Genomic DNA, 27,729 nt, shown 5'->3' on the forward strand with positions numbered 1-27,729 from the left:
CCTACTGTAAAGGCACTTCTTAATGAGGGATCAATAGAAAGTTTAATAATTATAATTATAAATAATAATTTAATAATCAAGAGACTTCGATTATGAAATTGTAATTTGTGTTAAAGGCCAATAACAAAATATGTTTAAAATACAAAATTAAGACGGATATAAAAGCCAGTTATTTAATTGAAATTATTTCAATTCATATGATTATTTTTCCGACCCAAATATCGACCAATAGAATTGCACCATTCGACGTCACGTGGTACAACCTACATGGTATTATACTGATAATTTTTTGATAATTTTCTCTGGTAGTTGACGTCAAACTGACAGGTTGAATTCAATTGTGAAATTATTGGCCGACATTTGGGACGGAAAAATAATCCCCCGAATACCACACGAGCTTCAAAATTATCTGGCATTTCCATTTATCTGGTATTATAAGTGATAAATTAACAAAGCTACGAAGAAATACCTATCATTTGTTTATTATACCATCGCTGGTAATAACTGTAGACGGGCATAACGATATGTGTACTAAATTAATTCTATTAAAATCAATGGCGACATAGTTGGAAGCCCCGTAAAAGAAATATTTGTGGTTAATCGATATGTAGATATTTCATAATTCTGTAACATAATTTAATTTTTAATCAAGCAAACATTATGATTTAGAAAATCTCTTATCTCCTACATTAAAACCATTCAATTTCTATTTTGACAAATTTTCTGTCTCAAAAAATTATATGATGCCGTCAAAACTGCACACACCCGCCTTAACGCTTTCAAACTGCACGTTAAGGGGGCGTATAAAGCAAAATTACCAATCTTCTATTAGATGATACGTGTAATATTCAAGACCAAATCTAAAAAATAAAATATATATCAAACTAGATGATATGTTCAACGATTCTGTTCAATCAAAAACATAAAATATTAAAATTGACTCGATAAAAAAAAATCACCAAGTTAGCTCTAATTTTCACACTTTTACGTTTTCTACTTGACATGGTAATACTTATTATGATTTTTTTTTCATAAACAATTATATTAAAACATTTGCAGGATATTTGTCAGAGCATTTTGTGTAGTTACTTTTAGTTTTGGTTTTATCTGCGATAAACCACTTTTGGCGCCCTTTTTTTCTCGAGATAAACGTTTGGTTTTGTCACGATAAAAGTGGTTTATCGCAGATAAAACCAAAACTAAAAGTAATTACACAAAATGCTCTGACAAATATCTTGCAAATGTTTTAATATAATTGTTTATGAAAAAAAAATCATAATAAGTATTACCATGTCAAGTAGAAAACGTAAAAGTGTGAAAATTAGAGCTAACTTGGTGATTTTTTTTTTATCGAGTCAATTTTAATATTTTATGTTTTTGATTGAACAGAATCGTTGAACATATCATCTAGTTTGATATATATTTTATTTTTTAGATTTGGTCTTGAATATTACACGTATCATCTAATAGAAGATTGGTAATTTTGCTTTATACGCACCCTTAATGGCGGCGCGCACAATACTTTAATTAAATCGTCGTCTAGTACCGAACGAGGGCCGCGGGCGTGCATCCAACTAACGGACATAATAGGGGGACACGATGGATTGTCCGCTACTTTCCATATAAAACGGCCCTATCCGCCTCGGGGCGAGCTTTCGTCACGATAACGTATGAGCATCACACCGTACGCTTAGAGAGCGCAAATTGCATAGGTATATGGAATAAAGCTAGAATCTAACTGAAATGCATGATTAAAAAACTGTTTGATTGCACTCTGCATAAATATCGATAAGCGTAGAGACATATTATTACACCAAATGAATATTTTTATGCCGTATCTATTCTGACTGAGCTAAATTAAAAGCGGTTCTATTGTTGGAGTTCAGGAAAATCTACATTTACGAAGCTTTTTGAAGGTAACTTTCGATACATTCGTTACAGATACCAATTAAAAACTCTTTTAAACGTTTAGAACTTGATTCTAAGATTCATCAAACACATCCTGCTTGATACAAACGATAATCCAATTTAGTTAACATTCAAACTATTATCTCAACATTTAATTAAGTCAAACAGCACAAGTAGAAACAAAGCTTTTCCGTTCCCCACACGTTTCATAATTAAGGCTATTTATCAAAGGTATGCTAATTGGAAGGAGCTCCCGGTTAATGATTCCAATCAATTGTTCAGTTAATTTATTTAACTGAAGAAGTTAAACTAGTTGCGAATTACATGTTTGACAAGCGTATCTTAGAAGTTAGAACTAACGTAGTTAGTTGGTTTATAGTGAAAATTAATACAAAACTTCTGCATGTAATAGCCAAATTATTGATTAAATTATTACGTTTTTATTGCCTATCTTCTATATTATAACAGATGGTAGAACATTATAATTGATACATTTAATGCATAAAAAGTTAATTAAAAGTTTAAACCAAGTTTCGTTAATCACAATTATAGATAAATAAACACTCCGAACTCCGAACAACGGCATTGTGCCCATAATGATCGCAAGCACATAATACCATTGTGAATGCACAGTCAATTACAATCATACAATGATGTGAGCAACGCATTGACAGTTCAAGACGATTGCTCTCATAATTGTGCTCTAATCTCCTATAATGGAATTCAGCAATGAAGTGTACAGTCGTGAGGAAAAGTGTTAACTATTTTTTTTATTGCATTAGTATGTCAAATAGGAGCACCGTGCAGGGCGACTACAATCTGCACCTTGCGGACATTTGGAAAAGTAAATTCTCAGCATACGTAAACGCGACATACTTTATATTCGTATTTAGCACTTAATATAATGCGGCAATGTGCAAGAATTGCTAGGGCATATTTTCAAACACGATTTAGATTAAAAATTTTATGGAGTCGCACATTGAATATTTTTAATGGTAATTTGACGTAATTGATTGATGTAATTTTCTTACAATATTGTATTTCACATGCTACAGTAACCTCTTTACAAATAATAGATAATAATCTACACAATCATCGAAATTCTAAGGCATGGTTAATATTAAGTTAAATGTTATATTAATTCAAATTCAAATTATGTACATTTATTTACAAGAATGTAGTTACAAAAAAGGTGTTACATATTACAATGTTAAGGCGCTAATACATTCTACCCATTATCTGGGTGTGCAAATATTTTAATTAATATATTAATCACTATAATGGTTTTTATTCACGACTGTACACATATTACATACAACATATGAATACGAAATGACCATACAATTTCATAAGCAATGCAAATGCTCTAACTGACTGAAAATTTTCAACATGTGTAAGTATAGGTATCGCACATTTTTAATTTGTTCAGCATAATTAACGAGACAAATTTACAAATTTATAAATAAACTAGCGGTCCGCCCCGGCTTCGCCCGTGGTACATATTTACGTTTTCTCTACATAAAAACCATCCTCGTACTTCAAGGAATATAATAAAAAAAGAATTATCGAAATCGGTTCAGCCGTTCTCGAGTTATGCGCTTACCAACACATTTTGCGATTCATTTTTATATATAAGACTAGATTTCCGCCCGCGGCTTCGCCCGCGTTTTCAAAGAAAAACTCGCATAGTTCCCGTTCCCGTGGGATTTCAAAACCTATCCTATGTGTTAATCCAAGTTACCCTCTATATGAGTGCTAAATTTCATTGTAATCGGTTCAGTAGTATTTGCATGAAAGAGTCACACACTCACATCCTCACAAACTTTCGCATTTATAATATTAGTAGGAAGTAGGATAAACTCCTAATTTTATTACAGCAATAACAACTTTGTGCTATCCTTCAAATGTTATTTTATTTAGCCATATATTGATAAATTTAGTAATACCAAATACATAATTTAGTAACTTAAGAAGAAAGTTTGGCAGTTGATCACAGCAGTATTTTTCTTTGTGCGTCTTTCATTAATTTTGAATAGACATTCCCCAAAACATGAGATGTCATGAAACTAAACTATGATTTCAAAGTCAAAATGTGGTCCAATTTGATCAAAAGAAACAGATCTAGCAGTACAAGCTTGACAGTTTTACTATAATATTACCGTATACAAATTTTTAATGTTAGTATAGTTATAGGCTGCATTCTTATATTGTGATCCCCGAATTTCATTATTTTGAGATGTCTTATCGATAGCAGGTGGTGACTTTTCATAAAAAAACTGCTTTTCTTTTTGCCGCAGATGCATAGTTTTTGTGCAAATCGAAAATGAAAATTATTTTTTAAAGCTTATTTTTGTATTGAAAACGCAACTTTAAGTAAAATCTTAAGCCCAACACAGAACAAAAATATAAACTTGATGAAGATTTCATAAAATTTGTACTACTTTGATTATTACAATTTAATTATTATTCATCAAATAGGAAAATATGTATAAATATTTTAATAACAATCAAATCCAATCACATGCATCAGACAAAATATGAAGGTAGTAAAATTCTAATCAACAATTTTATTAAGTTAAGCAAAAACACAGCGGAAATCTTTGTTATCTCCAATAAATTATTATTTATATACTAAAACTAAATGTTGGATAAGTTTATGATTGTTACTAATGTAACAATAGCTTTTTTTATCTAGACTTGGAAAATATTTTCAAGACTATTTTGCTTTAATCTATATTAATATTATAAAGCTGAAGATTTGTTTGAATGCGCTAATCTCAGGAACTACTGGTCCGATTTGAAAAATTCTCGGTGTTAGATAGCCCATTTATCGAGGAGGGCTATAGGCTATATATCATCACGCTAAGACCAACAGGAGAGGAGCAATGCGTGTGAAACCGCGGAGTACAACTGGTTTAATGATAAGAAGCTAGAACAATATCATATAGGTATTATTAATCTTGTTATTACTATCCCTGTATACATAAATAGCTTTGTTTATGATACCTTTTATTATTTCTTAGAAGAGTAAAATAATAATCCATGTGAATTCAAAATATTATGTGTTGTAAATATTCAGAAGTTTCCTCTGAAGTTATAAAATTTACATATTCCATAAAACCAACTTATCATTTTATAAATTCATATTAGAATTGAGGAAAATATAATAAAATGAATATTTGTTGTTAATGTCAAATCCAAAACAACATTTTAATATAAACATAACCTTTTACTTACCAAAGATGGATTCGTATAAAAATTTACAGGTAAGACAAATAGTTATACTATAACTAAGTACCACAACACTAAACAAACAAAAAATAAGTTTTAAATTAAATTTTACATTGAAATCAAAATTCAAAAACAAGAATTTTACACTGTTGTCATTCTCAACTGCGAATTGTCAAAATAAAAACTGACAGTTTTTATGTTTTTCTTCACACACGTTCATACTGACTGTCGTTTGTATTTATTTTTGTATAAATATGTGATAAATATTTTTAACAATAAAATATTTGAAATCATTATCATAATAAGCTCAATACAATTTAACATAGATAACGTTGATGGATTTATAATAAAATTCCTTCAAATTTCTGAATACCTACGCGTACGTAACCCAAAACATCGATTTTTTTTAAATAATCGAATTGAATATAACGATTATCAACTTCGACCTTTGAATTTTTTTTCGAATTCGGATTTATTTAAAATGTAACGTTTTAAATAAATCCGACATTTTTTCCAAGAATATAAAAATATTATATTTCCTTTACTTTTTATTAAATAAACTAATGGTTGTAGGTTACTTCGCGTACACGTATTTTTACGTCCACTAGTATAGAAACTGTGAATTTTAGGTGTGATGAAAGTTTATTATAGTAAGTTTGCTTATTATGCTAAAGACATTAATAATGTATATCATATATCAAATTTGATTAATATTTCGTAGTAGTAGTAGTATAGGCTGCTTTTTACTCTTGGAAAAAGTCAGGTATACAGATGGCGCCATCTGTAGGATTGAGTGCCCAAACCTTTTCACAACTTTTATTTATTTTACGTTCTTGCACAATTCCTGGCTCTTGTTCGTAAATTTCTTCAACACGTGTAGTGGATAGTTTCTAAACGTATTTTATTAAATCACTATTATATTATAGTATAAAACAAAGTCGCTTTCTCTGTCCCTATATATCCCTCTGCATGCTTAGAACTACGCAAAGGATTTTGATGCGGTTTTTTTAAATAGATATAGTGATTCTCGAGGAAGGTTTTAGTATTTAGAATAAAGCGGGCGTAGCCGCAGGCGGAAAGCTCTTAGATAAAGTGTAGTTCACTATTATACGTAGTGCTAAAGTTGCTGTATTTCCTCCAAACTGAATAAGCCTATATTAATTATTATTATCTAATTCTGTATCACATAATATCTATTGCATATTCTAGGAATAGAACAAATTTTAATCGTAACTACATAATATTATAATATCTAGGAAAACATTTCATTTGTTAGCCATATATCCGAATACAATTGCAATAAAAATCGATCTCAGTGCTTTAATTACACTTTGGCCTTTAGCCAGAATAAGGTCTAGGAACTCGCTTAATCTTGAAATAGATCATATAGTTTTGTTCCCTAATTAAATTGCGCTCATTGTACCTATTGTAATTGTAATTCTAAGAATATAAGAGAAGTCATTTCGATCTCTAATTGACAATAATAGTATCTGCAAAAAGGGTCTCTGCATGTTCAAACAAAAATGTCCCGTTTTCCCTTGTGCAGTGGAGCTGGTTGGTGTATAATATGTATATATGCAATTTAGTCTGAAAATTCTTTGCTTATCAGATAAATTCAAAAACATTTTAGTCATTTTAAAATCAGCTAGCTACCTACTAACCGAGATCTCTAAATTACCTACACCTAAAGGTTTATTTGATACATACCTACCTTACGAATAAAATATTTATTTTGCAATAAAAAATTCCCACTGGTCTTACCAACGCACTTTTTTATTTTGTTTAAATTATATCCTCCACGCCCAAATCAATTTAAACCAGTGCAATGATAAATGAAATAATGTTTAAATTTTAAAAGAGTTAGAGTCAAAAAATATACATATATTTAGTAGAGAACAAAAGCTCAAAACGATATAATCTCATACTAACTTCAGCAAAGGGCTCTACGATCTTTCATTGACATTTCCGTCTACCAAATATGCAAAAAATAAAAAAATAACAACAGGTCGTTGTTCGTAACATTTTGGTTATAAAATGATTATTGTATGATCGTCAGCACCAAAATAACTGGCCGGGGGGCGATGCGCGCGCGCTGCCAGTCGTATTGAGCGCCGCGCCGGTCCAACGTCGCTGCTTTGACCTACAAATACTACCCGAATTAAATACTTCATGTGGCCTGAAAGTGAATTGTGATGTGATTGTGTGTGATATTGACACAGTGCTTCAGAAGATATAAATATACAGTCTTTTAGTTGTTACTTAGGTACTTACCATTTCAACGGCGTGCATGCAAATATAAATGTGAAGTTATGTCATTTCAGTGCTAGTATGTAATTTTATGCGTATTATTTAATTTCAATTAAATTAAATAAGTATTTTCATATTGCTCTATATTAAGGGATTGTTAAATTCATAATAGTGGTTAATCCAATAGTCCATAGGATTTAAATAGCTTGAAATGCAATAAGAACCGCTGTTTGAACGTAATTACATTTGGCAATAGTATATCGAATAGCAAAGCTATAGAGTATAGACGTATTATATAAATACGAACAAAACGTTACGAAAAATACAAAGAAAACTCAAATTATAATTGCTGAAGTAGGTACAGCTGTAATATCAGTAGTTTGTACAGCTCTACATATTGCACGCCTCATAAGCGAAGCGTTGAGGTGGGTACTACTGTCACTTCGCGCAAAACATCTGATTTTTCAAACTTAAAATGTCTTTATGTATCATACATTGCACTTGTAAGATAATACATACACACACATATTAAGAAAAAACACTATTTTTAACGTTCATGATATTTTTGATGTCATTTTTGTTATTTAAACTAGTTAAAAAACAGTTTAAAAAAGTTCTGTCTTGGACGTCCGTGTGTCTGTATGTGCGGATCCTTTTTCTTGTTAACACGATAGCGACCGAAATACTTTACTAATCGAGTCTTTTTTTTTCTCTTACGCTTGAGTATGCTCAGGAATAGAACTCTTTCATTTTTCAGGGTCTGATTCGATGTGGTTTAATTGTTATTAAATAAACAAAAATAATAATTAATAAATATTTATTAAAAAAAAATTATGAGGCGTGCACTTTTGGATTTTCCAAATTATTTTTCTTTTCTCTGATCATATAGTTAGGAATTTAAATTAAATATCACAATCAGTAATAAAACATAAATGCCAATACTTAAATATTCAGAGTAATCTACCGGTACATAGGTATTATAGGATGAGATTTCAATGTCGATATCAATTAATTATTATTAATAATTAAGGCTCTTATTTATTTTAATTCAATATTTTCTAGGTATACCAATACCAAGAATATTATAAAGATGGTAGAGTTTATGAGTTTGTGTCGTTGTTGCGTGTAGGTACCTAGGTAATCTCTGGATCTACTGGACAGATTTTAACGGATTGTTGTACTGAGAAAACCACGTTATCTGTGAGTATCACAGGCTATATTTTATTTTGTTTTTTTTATCCGAGTGAACCTGGACGGAGCCGGTACGAGCGGCTAGTCTTTGATAATGTAGTAACATTAGAAATCTTACGTCAATCACATTTGGCATAATTTAATGGAACATTAAGCTATGATTTCAATATAGACGCCTACGTAATCCCTGATTAAATATTAACCACTTGATAAACTCAGTTTCAGCGTAGTAGTTGCAATTTTTTTAGTTAATTCATCGGAATAGATTATCGTATGAAAATAAAGATTTCTCGATATAAACTTTTGACCTACTAGTGAGTAGTAACGCAACATTATCGTTTGTTGTGTTTGAAAATAATGTTATTCCGATTCCGAACACAATATGTAATTATAATCGAAATATATTTTGAGAATGGATATATAAGTTAAAAGATTAATACAATTTATTTTCTAATAAGAATAAATTCTCTCGAATGAATTGTAATATCAAATTCGATCGAGAGCATTCTTATATGATATACTGAGCATCATCCTGGAGCACAGCAATACCTATTTATCTTATTATATTAAATTCTATTGTTATTTACTCTGGTTCTACAATAAACATGTAGATATTTAGTTAGAGAACTCCCGATTGTACCCGCATGTACCTATAATATTTGATCCAATTAATGACGTGACTATCTGACGTCAGTTTAGTAGTCTGGAGTCTGAAGTAGACACTCTCCTGGCAACTATCCAAGACCATTCACTCAACAAGTATATGAAATGGGGACGATTGCGGCTTTTCCTTTATGTTAGAGAAACATTACAAACTTAGATGTGAACACGCAATTAGCACCTACTTATTTTTTATGTGTTTCAGTTTTAAAATCATGGATTATACATTTGTGAAAAAATGAATGACGGAACCAGAAGAGCCTTAACAGGCTCCATACATAAGATACGAGAATTTGAGTTAGAAAAAGTAAGAAAATTAATTCAAGTGCTTCTATGTTTATTACAATCGTGAAGCAAATTCTTATAATATTTATCTTTTAGGTATGCTTAGTGGAAGAATTTGATATTTTACAAATAGTCGGCGAAGGATGGTTCGGAAAAATACTTCTGGTTGAACATAGAGCATCTGATACTGAGATAGTACTGAAGGCTCTCCCAAAACCATATGTTTCTATACGTGACTTCTACCGTGAATTCCACTACAGCTTACATTTAAGCGCTCATAGAAATATTGTTACTACATTCGACGTTGCATTTGAAACCGCCGGTTTCTATGTTTTCTGCCAAGAATATGCGCCCCTCGGTAAGAATATTTATAGTAACCTACATGCTCTTTGTGTACTTAACTAATACTTTACATATTGCAGACATTAGTTGTGATCTGTTCACACAGCCATTGTTGCTCTTGACTTGGAGACTCGCCAAAACACATCTGAATGGACATTAAATCGAAACATTAGTTTCCGTTTATTAAATCACTGACAGATGATACCGCATAACTTTCGTTTATATTTTTAGTTGAAATATTTGAATTATAAATTATAACTTTCAGGTGACCTCACTTCTAATATGTTGGATACTGGGATTGGAGAAATACACACGAAAAGAGTTGCAAAACAACTAGCAGCGGCATTAGAACATCTACATCAAAGAGATCTAGTACATCGAGATGTTAAATTAGATAACATACTTGTATTCAAATCAGACTTTTCTAGAATCAAATTATGTGATTTTGGCGAAACTAGAAAAGTTAATTCAGTTGTAAGACGAAGAAATGAATGGTTGCCCTACTCTCCACCTGAAGTTTTAAACTTATCGATGGACAGTTCGTACAAGTAATTTTTTTTTATTTCTTCTAATCAGTCATAATTGAGTCACATATATTTTCATGAATGAGTTATTTAAAATATGGAATTCAGTTTCATTTGAGTAATAATTATTTTTGTCCCACAGGGCATTAATTAGCCATGACATTTGGCAATTTGGCATAGTGATATTCATTTGCCTGACTGGATGTTTACCCTGGCAGAAAGCTGCTTTTGACGACCCGAGATATTTAAGGTAGTTAAATGAAATTTTGTTTTTCCTCTGGGTGCATATAATAAAAGAAGGAATAAAAAATATATTTAGTTTTCATATGGTCAACAAGCTGTCTTGACTTCGATACTTAATTTTAATTTTGTCTCAAATACAAAAAACCGTAACAAATGCCAGTAATCCAGTATTTTCTTATTATATATCCTCAGAGCCTCAGATATATATTTTATATATATTTTCCTCACTAACCTTAATTGCATCATTTTTTCATAAAATCGATTCATTTATCTTGCATATCAATAATCGGAAGCTACGTTTATTTTCTTAAGCCATTCCGGCAAAAGTTTAGTATCAATTAATCTTTTGTTTATTTGTGAGATAAAATCGTAATAGTTTTTACTTCTTCTGTTTATTGTTCTAATCAGAATAGAACTGAAGAGTGCTATAGTCGGTTTTATTATTTGATGACAATTATTTGGCTATCAAATTATGTTAAGAACAAACAAGGAACAAACATTCTTAATAATTCCATGATGTTTTTCAGTTTTTTCAACTGGTATAATAGCGCAAATCCATTAAAAAGACAACCAAAATTATGGAAAATGGTTTCTTCGAGAGCGCAGAAAATGTTTAAAAAATTCGTTGAACCCAGGGTTGACAAAAGAGCCACTAATTTCAATGAAATAACTCGATACTACGATTATAGATGGATGGCGAAAGGATACACAGACAGAGTTGGTAAGTGAAATGTATATCTATAAATGTACCGTCGATATAAATTATATTAATATAAATAACAAGAACAATGATTTATTAATTACAGCTGGAGGCGACATTGACGAACTGTGCCCATCAATGTACAGTTTTCATAGCGATCCGAATGAAAAGAATATCTTATTGAAACATTTTAGAGATAACGGAATAGAAACAACAGTTGATAGACAAGCTAAGAAGCAAAGAATAAAAGAATGGATTCAAAATAGCGTCATAGAAGAAGTAGACGAGGAGGTAAATTAAATAATATAAGTAATTTAATTTATTTATGCATGCATTCATTTCATTCATTATTTTTTCATTCATTCATTCATTTCATTCATTCAACAAATACTTACCGATGTTATAAGCAAAACATAATTTTATTTTATTCACAGGAGGAGAGTAATCATGAGCCAAGCGTTTACGATGACAGTGATGTAGAATTAGAAGATAGATCCAGACCACATCCAATTGATGAGAGTCATCGAGTTACTCTGCGGTTTGACACAGAAAAACATATTAACCCACGAACTGGTGAAGTCATTGAAGGTGTTAAAAGAGCCTCAGAAAAAAATCCACTTTCTTATGACGTGCAAAATATAGAACCAGTGGCACCTGCAAATGTTGTAAGGCGATATGGTATTAAAGAAGATAATTCACCGCAAAGCTCTACCAAGGATAGTGCTTACGGATCTTTAGAAACATCAGGGACTAAAAACAAAGAGAATAAACAAACCCCATCTATTGATAGGGTGTCCAATCATTCGCCAAGTAGATCGTTAAGTGCAATATCTCTACCGCAAAGCAAAATACCCCTGTCCACTCACGCTCAAAGATTCCAAAAAAGTGAAGAAGTATTTTCCAAAGAATTGGAGAATATGAAAGGAAGTTCTTCAACTATACATTCTTTAGCAAATTCGTCCAGATCCAATAGTATTCTAGTAACACGAAATGGTTCCTTAGATAGCGCAAACACGAAAGATATTCCTCAAGAAAATGATCTTTTTGAATCAAACAAGAAACCGAGCAACCCTGTTATTACACAAAATGGCTTTAGCCCTGGTGGAAATGTAGCTGAGAAAGAGACACAACCGTATATATCCATGAAAAAGTCAGTTTACGAAATCGTCAGTAATCGCAGTGATGTTGGAAATAATAACAAAATAGATAGTCAATTAAATAATACTAACACACCGGATAGTCCCTACACATCGATGCTAAATATTGTTCAAGGACAAATGAAAATAAGCCCTCACGCTAAAGAAAGTAATAGAAATATTGTGAACGTTTCTATTACAAAGATGAATAGAAAGAAATTGTGATATTTGCTCAAATATGTTATAAATTAAAGGGAATAAAATATTTAAAACATAACTTTATCTATAACACATAAAAGACAGTTTATTCTTGTTATTTGAATTTTGAATGTGAACATCAAGGACTGCAATCTGTATGTAGTTATGTACATAATTTACGTATTTATAATGAAGTAACATGTTAAAGAACTTAATTAACTGTAAAAATAATAATACATCATTTTAGTAGATTTATTAATTATTTATTTTTTGTCTAAATGGAAAGGTTACAAAATAATTTACGGACATACATATTTTTGAAATAATTAAAATAAATACCTTGTCTTTTGTGACTTTTATTTTTCTCGTAGCCATAGCCAATTCTCGTACATATTATATCGCAACACTACAATTGCACAGTTTGCACTGCAATAATATCATGTTATTGTATTATTTCAATGAACAAATAACCGAACGAACAGCTTTGGGTTTGGGCTAACAAGGGGCTAGCTTGATGGTCCCTTATAGAACGTACCTACACATTTTTCAGCTGTAAAATTAATATTTTACAGCTGAAAAATGTGTAGGTAATATTTTTATGTTGATATAATTATCAACATAAAAATATTAAAGTACAGGGGAAACGTGCATAATCAATAGTTTTTATTTCCTTATATTTATAGCACAAATACAAACACATAATAAATTATAAGTTACCTTCTTTTTTATAATTTATTATACTTACTTACTAAAATCTAAATCGATTCAATTAATCGATTTTATTATTCGTGAACTTACATATCACGTTCGTTGACAATCATAGACAATTAGAATCAACTTGTGATTTGACATAATATTTATTCTGTGGATTTGACATATTTATTCTGTGGATTTGACATTTGACAATGACATCATAGAAAAATTTAGTCCGCGCATACGAGGCGCATACCGGTATTGAATGGCTTATTTACGTTTAAACGGCCGTTATGCGATAAAATTATATTTTTCACTTAATTATCAAATATTTTATATCTAGGATCTGTGTTATAAAGTTTTCCTACAAATTATAATCACAAAGAACAAATAAAACTAATATAATGTCGTATAACCTATAAATATATCAACTGTTGACATTAATCTAATAAAAAAATACAAAAAAATTAACGATATGCAAAAATTACAAGACAGCGTTTTTTCTATCTTAAAAACTACTAGTTTATCTCCGGCTGTGTTTAGTTTTCTACAACCTACTGATGATGCCGCAGGTGAGTAAATTGAATATTCAGTGAAACCAAATAAGAAGTTCAAATGAATGTCTTAACGGGAGCTTGCGTATTAACATTATAGTATAATAGTCTGCGATTATTAACAACATTATTAGACTTGTAAAGGCGTAAAATGATAAACAACGTCTATTGCTCTTTTATTTACCGTATTTCAGAAAGTTCACCTCTGGGAGGTATATTACGAGACACGAAGCACGGCTGGCTGGCACTGGGACCCAAGTTTTGTGTGGTGGATCTAAGAAGTGGATTGAAGGTAGCAGCAAAGATTTTTGGAAATGGTTCAAGGTATAATATGAAGTTCTTTATTGTTCTGTGTTAAAAATATTCAATACAAAATTATTCAATAAGTACATACCTAAACATAATAATAAACCAAAACTAACACATTACATTTACTGTACACAATTTTAAATCTCTTCTAATCCCATTTAATACAGATTCCGACTAAATAAGAAAAGATGATAATGTTTGACTACAATTTTATTTTCTTTGTAAATAAATACTTTTTTGTCTTAATATATAAAAATATATTATAATATTCGTTTTTCAGCAACATCTCCATCACCAGTGTCATAGAGCTGCCAAAAACCTTAACACACAACTCCAAACAGCTAGTCATCAGTCTTGAGTGTGATGATAGTGGACTCATTTGCGTATTACATATAAACGGATCTCAAATTTTGCGCTGTATCCAATCAGATGTCATCATCACTGAGCTGGCCTTGTGTGATGATGTGTCTAGCGGCCCTTTTACTTGTTTTGATGGGCTGATAATGGCCGGTACTCAGAGAGGAGAAATTTTCGTGATTGATCTTAATAGAAGTGCCCTTTTGCAAGGTATGCTTTGATGTTTTATAATGGAAATAAAATAATATATATGTTTGATAAAATTATTCTAGGAAATACAAAAAAAATAAGAGAAATACTAGTTCAATTTTGTTGCACTACTATTTAATTAGTATGCTAGTTTAATGAACTATTTCCTTAGGAAGATGCATGAATAAGAATTATAAATTAAAACCTTGCTGTAACGATTTGAAAACTTTACTACATTCATTGTCTTATTTTTATTCTAGCATTGAAAGATATAGCCCAAGGCAACGCTCATCTAGTAAAAACTGAAACAGACCCTGCAACATTAGTGCACATTTCATTAAAAGTATTACATAAGATTGAACAGCAAGGCGAATTGCCAGCTAGCAATGATGAGCATTTAGCTGTACTACTGAACGAAGACTCGTTTATAGATAATCAATACATATTTAGAAACCCAGATGGTACAGCTCGAATGAAAGCAAAACAAGATCATGTTAGAGTAACTGTAGTGCAATATATACCACAATTGGGCAGTTTGGCTGTAGGCTTCAATTTTGGGGCTTTTCAACTGTGGAATATACTAGACTTGGCTTTGGAGTTCACTTCTCAAGTAAATGTGGAATGCTTGCCCGTTACACACTTTGGTTTTCAGGTAAGGTTTTATGTGTGAATAAAATAATACCAGATTAGATTCTTTGTAACGACAGATTGTTAGCGTAAACATTGTAATAAAAGTTTTGCCATAACATTAATTGGGGTCTTTAATTGTCAGTCAAAATTTTGTTAGTTGTGTTGAATACAGTAACAAATAATGTTGAAATATTGTTACTAGCAGATATAAGATGCAGAACAAAACAAACCGTTAATTGGCAAATTTTGAAAGATAAATCATATAAGACTATAAGTATATTAACTTTATGATCTATTACAGGAACCATGTGACGATCCGAGAGCATTTTGTTACTTATGGGTCGTCTTCTCAGTAACAGACAGGTTTGAAGAACATGAGTTTCCACTGGCTGTTATGTATTCGCTAACTTATCAAGGCAAGAGGATGTTAGTGGATAATAAATGCTTGTATCAGGTATGAATTGTATTAGTGTATTTTATCAGTAATCTGCAATAATAAGAGAACAAAAATAATATGTTTCTTTTTTCATCTCATTTTCTTTGCTTAATGTTTAACCTCGTAAGTCCTGTGTTTTTTTAAGATCAATAGTCATAGCTACCGGCTGTACTATACCAAGTACGAATCAAGAATAGTGCTTCAGACCGAGACAAAGATATGTCGGTTTTAGGTAGTTTTGGAAGTGATTTACTGTTGTCTCTATTTTTTACGGTATGTTTGTGATGTATGGGACCTCTTTAGGAAGATAAACATTGAAAATATTTTGTACTTGTGTAAGTACATTAGGTTTTTACGCAGTATATCAAAAACAATGTGAAAAAAGTTAAAGGTTTTATTTAGTATCAAAAGTAAATCATATTTTTCTTCTAAACATCACATAAATTAACATTTTACATTATAACACCAGAAACAATCTTTTTCAAAGACAATTGAAGCATAATCAACGTTTATAAATCAAAGAATAACGGTATCACTGTACCTACTTATCAAAATAGAGCACATACAATAACGAATAATCTTCCTTACGTACTAGTTAATTGACACTTTAGAGTTAAATCACAGTCAAGTATAAGAGATCAAAACTTTTATCAACTAAAGACGACAAGAATTTTTTTTTATTTCATATTTTTAATTCCCTTCGAGATGAAAGGCCCTAAAACAATTCCTCGTTGGGTTTAGGCAAAGAGCTATGTTACAGTCAGAGCATTTAAATAAACTTCTTTTGTCACACCCAGAGAGACGACATCGTTGTTGTTTGTCTAGATTTTCTGGTAGGTGGATATTGCCATGTAAGCGTCGCATTTTTGAAGGTATAGGCACTATTCCTGGCCTACCTACGGGCCGTTTAACAGCTCGTTCTTCGCAATCATTTTCCACCTCGTTGAGTTCGTCCAGCTGATGCTTTTCTAATATTTGTTCACCGAATTGCATTTTGTAATGTCTCAATTGCTGTATCTTTTTTACTGGAACGCCTTTTTCTATTTCTGTCCGTTTGTACAAAAGCCATGAATTAGAAATAGCCAGGTCTATCATATGAGATATAAATCTCACAGGCCACTTCTTGGTTCTACTTCTTGCCGGACAAACTGCAATCAATCGGTCCGCCATGTCTACCCCACCCATTTTAGAGTTGTATTGTTTGACAACTTCTGGCCTTACAACTTGTTTATACTGTTTATCTTTTTTGCAGCAACGGGAACAAACATCTGTTTCACAAGCTGCGTGAGCTGTTGAGAGCATTATAACAGGTTTATTGTCCATCCATTTCGTGATTGCCATAGTATTTTCGGTGTTAGTCAATACTTGATAGCTCCCTCTGCCTCTTCTTTTCAGGCTTGAATCGGATTCGAGTACATCTCAGGCGGCTGCAGGTATTTTGTTTTTCATTAATGTGCCGGCACATTTGAGGCCTCTATTGGAAAGTTCTTTTGCCAATTTGACTGTAGAAAAATATCTGTCAAAATAAATGATTGACCCCGGCACCAAAATTTCGCTCAATTTTAAAACAGCACTTTCACCTAATCCAAAACCAGCATCAGTGTAGGACGGAAAGGTAGTTTTTCCCTGGTATATAACCATATTACAGACCAAGCCATCAGGATTCGCCAAAATGAAAGCTTTTAGTCCAACTGGGTTGGGTTTATTCGGGCAATATTGTTTCATGCCACATGTACCGGAAAATGGGATAATCATTTCATCCAGACTAATTTGTTGCTCAGGTACATGTTTTTGACAGCCAGCCATAACACTGTCAAGTAATGGTTTTACTTTCCATAGCTTGTCTTTTTGGCGCTCTTCTTGAGGTACGTCATCATCGTACACAAGTTTAAGGGAATTGCGAATGAGGAAATACCTGTCACGGGACATAGAATTAGCTATTATGTCGATCCTCCAGTTTCTTTCCCAATACATCCTTTGCACTGGATAATTAAGGTGATTGCAACGATCTGTTCCCAGCCAATATCCCGCTAGATGGCGCTGAATTCTACATTTCTAGTTTATTTGAGTTTTTGCGTAATTGGAATAGTCATCAAACCTAGGAATAGTCATGGCGGTTACTGAATATTATATTTTATTGAAATATGTTATATCATTGCCTTAAAATCCACCCAATTCGGTAAAATTATGCGTTTTAACATCTGTCATTGCATACAGGGTCGTTTACACACACAGACGTATACAAAAATGATAAAGATTTAACTCTAGATGGCGTGAATGTAAAGCGCGTCACACACGGTGAAGATACTACCTATAATATTTTATCTAATCTAGTAATATTTTATATTACAGTATCTTAAGGTATCCGGTATCAGCGTTCTGACCATCATTTTTCTTTTTTCGCTGTAGAACCGCCATCCTGTTACAAATGACCCACAAAGGAGAATGACCACGGGTGGTATCGGTAAAATTTTAGTTGTGCCACGTATTCGTTATATTGTTAATTCCTATTTGTATTTATAATGATCATATGTATCAATATTAAGTCTTAATTAAACCGGATAAATTGAAATAATAGTAAAAGTAAAAGTTTTTCTTTTGAAACATGTATGAACTTTCGCATTAGTAGGAAGTAGGATTGTTATAAAAATAAAAGTTATATTTGTTGGCGTAAACTATTTTATTGTAATTTTGGGAAATAAATAATGTCAAAATTGATTACCTACAATAAAACGCAGTTTTATTTTATTACCTACATTACACTATTGTTTTTTTTTTATCAAAACATGTATTTGAAGTAGCAAATATGATATTATGCTGATCCAAGCATTTTCACTCAAAACTAATATCACTAATGATTTGTAAAAGTAAATTATTTCAAAATACATTTCATAACCAACAAGTAAGAATAATTATTCATACAACAACAAATCAAAAACACTACTATGGAAAAAAAACCAGGAAGGTGAAAAACATATTTACGATTTCGATGCACTCGACTTTTAGTAAAATAATAGGTAAAAATATTATTATAGTTTTGATCACAGACATATCTGTGGTTTTGATTTTAGCTACTAGTATCAGAAAGCTGCGTGTTCAATGCACGTCGGGGTCCCACAACTGTGGAGGAAGGAAGGTAGAATACCTCCATCGAATAAGTGAAGTTTCTCGACATACTCGATTTGCCGGCCGGCCTCAATGAAGATTGTCCGAAAGTTGTATATGTGCTCTGTAACGAAAAAATTTCGCTAGCGCGATTCAGAGTGAGGTGTCGTACAATATACCTAATGAAGTTTTTCATCTTTTTATTTTACTGCAAATACAAAATAAAAATTAAACAATGGTAATGTAAATTCTAAACAAACTACTACCAAAATACAATTAGAACAAAAATCATTTGACTTGTTTATTTCACCCAGAGGCCAGAGGCGGCTCGTGACAAAATTGTATAGGTGTTCACTTGAAATAAAACAACGAAAATACAATAGCGTTCGGGATGATTTATTACAAAAAAATGAGCACCACATTTTATAAATGTCTATAACACTAAAAATTACAAAGTACAGGCTATTTCAAAACGAATTCAATGACTAGGTATCAATAATTAGTAAATCACCGAATTTGCATTCGCGAGCGTAGGTATCCATAGTGTTTGTCACTGACGGTCACTGACCTCTATAACTTATAGTTATAGAGGTCAGTGGTGTTTGTTGTGTAAACATGTATGTATTTGAGTAGTTAGTAGCATATTATATTCTGAATTTCTGATCCATGCCTATTCACTCAAAACTAATAACACTAATGATTTGTAACAGTAAATTATTTCAATAGGTAGGTATTTGAACATTTCCCAACAAGACGTAAGAATAATTATTCGTAGGTATACAAGATACAATAACAAATCTAATACACTATTTATTATTTTATTATTTACTAGCGGTCCGCCCCGGCTTCGCCCGTGGTACATGTTTACGTTTTCTCTCCATAAGAAGTAATAGCTAGAGAGCTAGCGCAAAGCTACCTGTATGTATTTGACCAGACCTGGATTTTTGTGTGTTGATTCCCCTATACCTACTATACATGAGATGAGGAGTCACTAAGCCCAGAGTGGTGGACGGGGCGCGCGCTTAGGTAAGACAGGTGGAAATTTTTGGCGAACTTTGAAACCATTTGACCACGTCTGCCATTTTGATATTTGAAAATAGATTATTATTACTATCGGAAAATAACAATGGCAGACCATTATCACGCGGATAACATTCTGGCAGACACTTATGAAAGTGCTGAAAAAAATACAATTTTGAAAGTATTTGACCAGATCTGCCATTCATATATTTTATTTATTAGGGTCTTAAAAACTTATTTTCGAAACGGCAGACATTTTCATTGCGTACAGACTTCAGCAGACAACAAAACTTTACAGACTTCAGCAGTCAACAAGACTTAGCTTCTACATGGTCAGATGTATATATGTATTACGTTCCCTGACCTTACATCAATGATTTACTTTATTAATGTTTTTATGGTCATTTACATTTAATTTTGAAAACTATGGAATAAAATTTATAAATTTGATGATACAAAACTAAATATACATTTGTAAAGAATCTCAAATATAAAGTTGTGTTGCAAATAACAAATCATCATTTAAATATTTAGTTTATTTCTTTATTTAAGAAACAATTAACAATTACAAAACAACATAAAAAAACACGCATGCATTTATTGAAATGTTCATTCATCATCACTATCGTATGGCGTTGTGTGACTCGTCTTCATAATCCATTGAATCGGATTCTGTAAAAGTAAAACGTAAATTATATAATAAAAGAAATGAGTCATTATAAACTTACCTAGTAAGGCAATGCCTTTGATGTCGCACGATGCCGCCGCGCCGCCAGTGTAGGTACTTCTGCTGCTACATGAAAATATGCTAGGGTTGCAACAAATGGGAAATAAAACAATTGTGATTATTACTATTATGATGTAATCATTTATTCATATTATGTACATTCAAAACAATTGCTATTATTAAATCTGATGTAATTATTTTTTCATAAATATATAATTATTATTAATTACATAATATATTGCACTGTGAAATATTTACGTATCACTTTATTTTTGATGTTCTTAATTGTCTTTTATAAAATTTAAGTGACGCATTCGCATTGGGATCAACAATCCGATAAGAAAAGAATGGAGACAATATATACATAGCTTTGATTTCAATTCTACAGATACAAAATATACAATCTATCTAAAATGATACAACGGATGTTTCCTGCGTTTTCTCGTCAAAATACCGAAACAACGTAATTATTGTATAGTAGTTGGGCGTGAAAGTAAAAAAACAAATGAAAAGTGTTTTCCATATGATTATTTATTAAATTTACGCGATTAAGAATAATTTCAACGATACAATTTAGTAACCGAGAATTCAGAGGATTAAAGAAAATACCTGCCTGATCATTTTATCAAACTCTAAAAGAATTATGGTTATTTCGCATCACTCGGTTTATTAGTTTGGTAATAATTATTAAAGGTAGTTACAACCCTAGCCATTGAGTCGAACGGTAGGCAACACAATATCGACTTTGTGCGGGTACATATGGTACATTTCTTCTTGCTGTGAAGCGTAATTATTATTATTAAGATTTTTTAGGCTCTTTTGAATCAGCTGTTCTAATTTAATTCTAGAAATTTATTAAAACGTGATTTTTTTAAAAGTATATTATGAGTTTATAAATACCTCAACCAATAGTTATTGTGTCCTATCCTCATTTCTTTATATCTTGGTAGTTAACTAAAGTGTTAAATTTACATAACCTCAACAACAACATTTACACTGCCACTGCACTAAAACTAAACTAACTAGCTCTCTAGCTATAAGAACCATCCTCGTACTTCAAGGGATATAATAAAAAAAGAATTATCGAAATCGGTTCAGCCGTTCTCGAGTTATGCGCTTACCAACACATTTTGCGATTCATTTTTATATATAAGACTAGCGGTCCGCCCCGGCTTCGCCCGTGGTACATGTTTACGTTTTCCTTACATAAGAACCATCCTCGTACTTCAAGGAATATAATAAAAAAAGAATTATCGAAATCGGTTCAGCCGTTCTCGAGTTATGCGCTTACCAACACATTTTGCGATTCATTTATATATATATACTAGCGGTCCGCCCCGGCTTCGCCCGTGGTACATAATATTTACGTTTTCTCTACATAAAAACCATCCTCGTACTTCAAGGAATATAATAAAAAAAGAATGATCGAAATCGGTTCAGCCGTTCTCGAGTTATGCGCTTACCAACACATTTTGCGATTCATTTTTATATATAAGAATAAGATTATGTGAAAATAACCAGGAAGGTGAAAAACATATTTACGAAAACATAGTAACATAATATGGCTGTCGCTACAATAATTATATTTCAATTTTATCTTTTTATACCTAGTAGAACTGGCCGACGAATAAAAAAAATCGTATTAGAATAAATACAATAAATTACGGAACAAAAAAAGGATTGTAACTGAATTAGGTATGTTTGTTTCTGGGCGCACCGTTTTCGACGACGCGACGCGCGACGTAAGCGTATAGGTATAGGTACCTACTTTGCTAAAACAAACTAATAAAATTGTGTGTCTGTCTGAAAATTCGGAAAAGCATATTTTGCAAGTTTGTAATTACTTTGATAGTTTACCGATTTATAATAATTGTAATTGTAATTGTATAATATATAATTTGCAATGTGGTGAAATTTCATAAAAATCACGGGCCAATTTTTTGTTTTGAATCCCACCGAAAATATAATTGCGTTATTAGAATAATTAATTACTATACCTACCCACGATCAATTATTACAATATAGTCTCAAATGCATACTAGAGAAATATTGCAATTTGATTCAATTAAAATGCATAGCATACAAAAATAAATTCACAACACAAGAAATTCCGCGCGCAAATCATAGCGCGTGTCAATGAAATCAAGAATGTTTTATATCAAGCCGACGCGGACGACGACGCGACGCCGAACAAAAGTACCTACGACGGACGACCACGCTTCGAGTTGCCAAACAACATGAGTAATAAATTGTTTACAAAAAAAACAAGTTTTCCATTTTTCTGTATGAGTAGACAGAACTTCAAAACGCCACCTGCTACGGTTTATATTATGAACGATTGTTATAAAAATAAAAGTTATATTTGTTGGTGTAAACTATTTTATTGATCAATAATTTTGGAATTTAAAATTGTCAACATTGATTACAATAAAACGCAGTTTTATTTTATTACACTATTGTATTTTTTATCAAAACATGTATTTGAAGTACCATATAATATTATGCTGATCCAAGCATTTTCACTCAAAACTTATATCACTAATGATTTGTAAAAGTAAATTATTTCAATATACATTTCATAACCAACATGTAAGAATAATTATTATTATTCCTACCTACAACAACAAACCTAAAACACTATTTACTATGGGAAAATAACCAGGAAGGTGAAAAACATATTATTATTTACGATTTCGACGCACTCGACTTTTAGTAAAATATAGTAGGGAAACATAATATTATGGTTTTGATTTTTGCTACTAGTATAAGAAAACTGCGTGTTCAAACTACTTGTTTGTCTGTCTGAAAATTCGGAAGTACTTTGGTAGTTTACCGATTTATAATAATATTGTATATATCGTTGTTTAAAAAATATTCAAACACAATAAAATATGATATATGTACTGATTTATCACTGGTTTCAGTGATGAACTGATGAGTCAATTATAGCCACTATACTTTCGTCATACGTGTGTATGATTGATGTGATTTGCAACGTGGTGATATTTCAGAAAAATCACGGGTCAAATTGTCCCACCGAAAATATAACTGCGTTATAAGAATAACTATACCTACGATAAATTATACATAATACAATATAGTCTCAAATGCATACTAGTGAAATATTTTATTTGAATCAATAAAATAAAAAAATAAATAAAAAATAATAATAATACAAAAATAAATTCACAACACAAGAAAATCCGCGCGCAAATCATAGCGCGTGACAATGAAATCAAGAACTTTCGAGCCGACGCGGACGACGAAGGAGCCTAACAAAAGTACCTACAATCATAGGCGGCTCGTGACAAAATTGTATGGCCGTGTTCACTTGAAATAAAACAACGAAAATAGGTACCTACAATAGCGTTAGCAGTACAAAAAAAATGAGCACCACATTATAAATGTCTATTTATACACTAAAAATTATAGAGTATTTCAAAACGAATTCAATTATTATTTAGCAATAATTAGAAAATCCCCGAATTTGCATTCGTGATCGTATTCATAGTGTTTGTCTACACTAATATTATAAAGAGGAAAACTTTGTTTGTTTGTTTGATTGTAATGAATAGGCTCATAAACTACTGGACATTTTACCAATGTTTGCAAGTTTGTGATTACTTTGATAGTTTACCGATTTATAATAATTGTATACTTATATCATTGTTTAAAAATATTCAAACACAATATGATATAGGTACTGATTTATCACTGGTTTCAGTGATGAACTGATGAGTCAATGTTAGCCACAATACTAATCACTTTCGTCATACATGTGTATGAACTATGATTGATGTGATTTGCAATGTGGTGAAATTTCATAAAAATCACGGGCCAATTTTTTGTTTTGAATCCCACCGAAAATACATATATTACTAATTGCGTTATTAGAATAATTAATTACTATACCCACGATCAATTATTACAATTTACAATATAGTCTCAAATGCATACTAGAGAAACATTGCAATTTGAATCAATTAAAATGCATAGCATACAAAAATAAATTCACAACACAAGAAATTCCGCGCGCAAATCATAGCGCGTGTCAATGAAATCAAGAATGTAATTTTATATCAAGCCGACGAGCGACGACGCCGAACTAAAGTACCTACAGTACCATTTACCTTCAGTGTACAATACAGTTTACAGACCTACGACGGACGAACAATAATGAGTAATAAATAAAAAAAAACATAGTTTCTAAGGTCATTAGTTTTATTTTATTTTATTGTTATTTTCTTTGAACGATTGGAAATGAAATTACTCAATTTTTACACAGAACTTTGATTTATTAGAATTATGCTCATTATGCATAAGATAACGAACGCGAATGCACGACATCTAGCGCGTCAATGTCTAAACATCGCCTTTCGTTTAGACATTGACGCGCTAGATCTGTAATAAGTATATAGTCTATGCGCTAGATGTCGTGCTTTATGTCGTGTTTCGCTTGGCAAAAGTCACGCACACTACTGTAGAAGTGTCAAATTTTTCCGGTATTTTACTGTTGTTTTTCTAAGTAAATATTGTAAATTATTGATTAAAAAGGTCGAACGCGCACACATTTCATTATAGAGAAGTGATAAAATGATTAGTTTTAAAGAAATAGTGTCTGTGTTAAGTGTTTAGAGGTAATCAAAAATGTATGGAGGGACGGTCGGAACATCAACCTTAATGCATGACATTAATATCATTATTCCAAAAAATTGTTTGGTTTCTTTCAATGTCAGGTTCAAGGTCTTTCCATTTCGTTGTAGAAAAGTTTGATTGCTTTTTTCAGTTATTAACATAAAAATTTCTTCAGGGATGTAGTTATCGATAAAAGTGAATTTATTATAATTACTCTCGTCTATACTCATCGGCAAGTAATCAGGTTGCATCAGAGGTGAATTAGAAAACTGCATTTCATTATTTTCATACCATTCTGCATCTCGGTTGACTGGGTCTGGGACTTCAAAACCTGGATTAGAACTCTCAGATCTACCTCTTGCACTTTGAACACGCCGCGCCCTTGTACTTCTGCTTCTACCACGGCTACGCCCACCTCGTTGGCCACGAGCACTTTGGGCTCGACCACGTCCACGTCCACGTTCGCGTACTGCAACTTCTGCTTCTCCATCTTCGGATTCCGAAGATGAAGATGAGTCGCTATTTGATTCTTCGTCGGGTTCAGGAATATACACATCTTCATCATCAGCGTCCTCGAAGTCAGAGTTATTGAGAAGTTGTGATATCTGCTCGTCATCTACTGCTACAATAAAAAAAACACGGTTGTAATAAAGTCCGAACGTACCACCACAAGTACAAATTATAAGCGGTTGTTTATGTAACAAACGCCTAATGTACCACGTCAAGTACAAATTTCTTTGACCAGTCACGAATCACCTTAAATATATAGTTTGCTTTTAAAGATTTATAATTTTACAATATTCAATGTTTATAGGCACTACTTCAGGCATAAAACAATAGAAAAAACAAATGATTACATGGATTTAAAGAGATATTCTTACCTCGTGCTGACCGACAACCGGACCGCGTAGACATTTTGCGAAAAAGTGACACTGACACTGACAGTCTTAGATTATACACCTATAGATGTAACCATGGCGTGGCCGCACTTGAAACAGAAATAGAATTTTGTGGTGTTGCCTAATAAGTTGGCAGTTCCCACATATTAGGTAAAAAATATTATGAATCTTACTTGATCGCGAACAGACTTTATAAATACCTGTAAGTACTTCGCAAACTAAAAATTCTGAATTTGCATATTTTAAATGCTAGCTTCAATAATGTAACTCTTATGTCGTAGTCGTACGAAATACTTTAATAAAACCTCCGTAAGGTAGGTAAGGAGAATTGTATGAACATCATTGACCACGTACTACGTACTAGAGAGGGCATCGCTTTTAAACTACATATTTGTAACACGAGTTAGAGTCAATCGTCTCGGACCATTTTTTTTTGTTACATTGATTGGTTTTAATTGATAATTTTATTCATATTTTTTTAATAAGTATTAAGAGGCAGAATATCTACAAAGTGTATGACTCACTAGCCGGCCCGCTTCGCCGCGCTTGTTGCACAGATTTTGTTCGTGGTGTCCTCTCTTTAATAATACCTACTTCAATGATAGACATCTATCGACCGACACGACATAAAACACACACGACACGTTCAATGATGAAATAAAACCAGTCTATAACATAAACATGTTTATTATTATCATATATATATAAAGCTACACTACCACTGACTCACTGACTGACATCGCTTTTCTCGGAAACTACGCGGAAAGTGGGGGGGATAATGACGTGATCGTGTAGAGGTGCGCCGAGTGACCAGAGGAAAAATATAGCGATCTCGATCACCTTCGAAAACCGAGTGGACCCCTGGAGGTGCGCAAAAACGGTGGTACCTGGAGGGGGGGTGTCTGAACAAAAAATGCTCGGAACTGGTGGCGATTACCAGGGGTGGTGGAAAAATGGCGATTTTCGCGAAAACAAGATGGCCGCCGTACTTTGCCAAAATCGCCGTTTATGAATCCTTACGTCTCAAATTTGGCACACGTGCTCTGTTCGAGCCGGCAAATCGATCGGTGCCCCGTTCGAGTGGCTCCGGGCCCCAGTTTCCAACTTCCATACAACGTAAAATCCAACGGCCTGCGGAAACGGTACGAGTTTGGTGGGGGGTCCCGGAACTAAAAATGATCACCACCCTGGGACGCTACCAGGGAGCCATAGTGGGTCGCTCGATTTTGGAATTTTTCCATTTTTGGCGCAAACATAAAAACGTAAATTTAGACGAGGTGGCGCAACGGAGAAACACACCAATGATGCATTCATACTCGCCCAGCTCCCAGGATATCCAGAAAAATCCGAAATTTTGAACTTTCTCACAGCCCGCGGAGACGGTCAACGGCCCGCGCAAACGGTAGCAGCTACATCTGGGGTGCTCAAACTAAATGTGTAGTAGACCTCGAGCAATTACCACAGATAGTGAAAAAAATTCAAAATGGCGGAAAAAATGGCCGCCGCTATA

At 32.4% G+C, this 27,729-nt stretch overlaps 3 protein-coding genes and 1 long non-coding RNA gene across 8 annotated transcripts in view; 2 read left to right on the top strand and 2 right to left on the bottom strand.

The window, feature by feature from the left end:
• Ntan1 (N-terminal amidohydrolase 1) overlaps window positions 1–5,302 on the bottom strand; it is a 79,608-nt gene extending 74,306 nt beyond the window's left edge. Inside the window, exon 1 of one of the 2 annotated variants that reach the window (XM_089701847.1) lies at window positions 5,146–5,302. The gene's annotated coding sequence lies outside the window, so the exon portion shown is untranslated. Of the gene's footprint in view, window positions 1–5,115 lie in introns of both variants that reach the window. The other variant, XM_089701848.1, reaches the window with a different exon arrangement.
• Window positions 5,303–7,213: 1,911 nt separating this feature from the next.
• On the top strand, window positions 7,214–13,010 carry LOC149484195 (uncharacterized). 3 transcript variants are annotated; one of them, XM_089701714.1, is made up of 8 exons: window positions 7,214–7,465; window positions 9,443–9,544; window positions 9,619–9,880; window positions 10,130–10,412; window positions 10,531–10,638; window positions 11,159–11,352; window positions 11,438–11,622; window positions 11,766–13,010. In XM_089701714.1, the coding sequence occupies exons 2-8, from the start codon at window positions 9,476–9,478 to the stop codon at window positions 12,690–12,692; spliced, it is 2,028 nt and encodes a 675-aa protein (XP_089557840.1). In that variant the 5' UTR covers window positions 7,214–7,465; window positions 9,443–9,475; the 3' UTR covers window positions 12,693–13,010. The 3 variants fall into 3 exon arrangements, with proteins under 3 accessions (XP_089557840.1, XP_089557841.1, XP_089557842.1); XM_089701715.1 differs by having other exon boundaries at window positions 7,214–7,402; XM_089701716.1 differs by lacking the exon at window positions 7,214–7,465 and adding an exon at window positions 8,436–8,586.
• Window positions 13,011–13,612: 602 nt separating this feature from the next.
• The window catches only part of Elys (AT hook containing transcription factor 1 homolog), a 108,821-nt gene continuing 94,704 nt past the window's right edge, over window positions 13,613–27,729 (top strand). For both annotated transcript variants that reach the window (XM_089701764.1, XM_089701765.1), the window contains exons 1-5: window positions 13,613–13,930; window positions 14,107–14,236; window positions 14,502–14,788; window positions 15,028–15,419; window positions 15,699–15,851. In XM_089701764.1, coding sequence (XP_089557890.1) covers window positions 13,834–13,930; window positions 14,107–14,236; window positions 14,502–14,788; window positions 15,028–15,419; window positions 15,699–15,851 — 1,059 coding nt within the window. In that variant the 5' untranslated portion in view covers window positions 13,613–13,833. The remainder of the gene's footprint in view (window positions 13,931–14,106; window positions 14,237–14,501; window positions 14,789–15,027; window positions 15,420–15,698; window positions 15,852–27,729) is intronic.
• On the bottom strand, window positions 16,214–26,245 carry LOC149484197 (uncharacterized). The gene is made up of 3 exons (XR_016316396.1): window positions 26,202–26,245; window positions 25,769–25,942; window positions 16,214–16,475 (listed from the first exon to the last, which is right to left on the bottom strand). It is a non-coding gene; the product is annotated as an uncharacterized LOC149484197 (long non-coding RNA).

Source organism: Colias philodice, chromosome 12 (assembly GCF_061535455.1).
Source record: "Colias philodice isolate Cphi_HAF_F1 chromosome 12, ilColPhil1 Martin Lab GWU primary, whole genome shotgun sequence".
Taxonomy (NCBI): domain Eukaryota; kingdom Metazoa; phylum Arthropoda; class Insecta; order Lepidoptera; family Pieridae; genus Colias; species Colias philodice.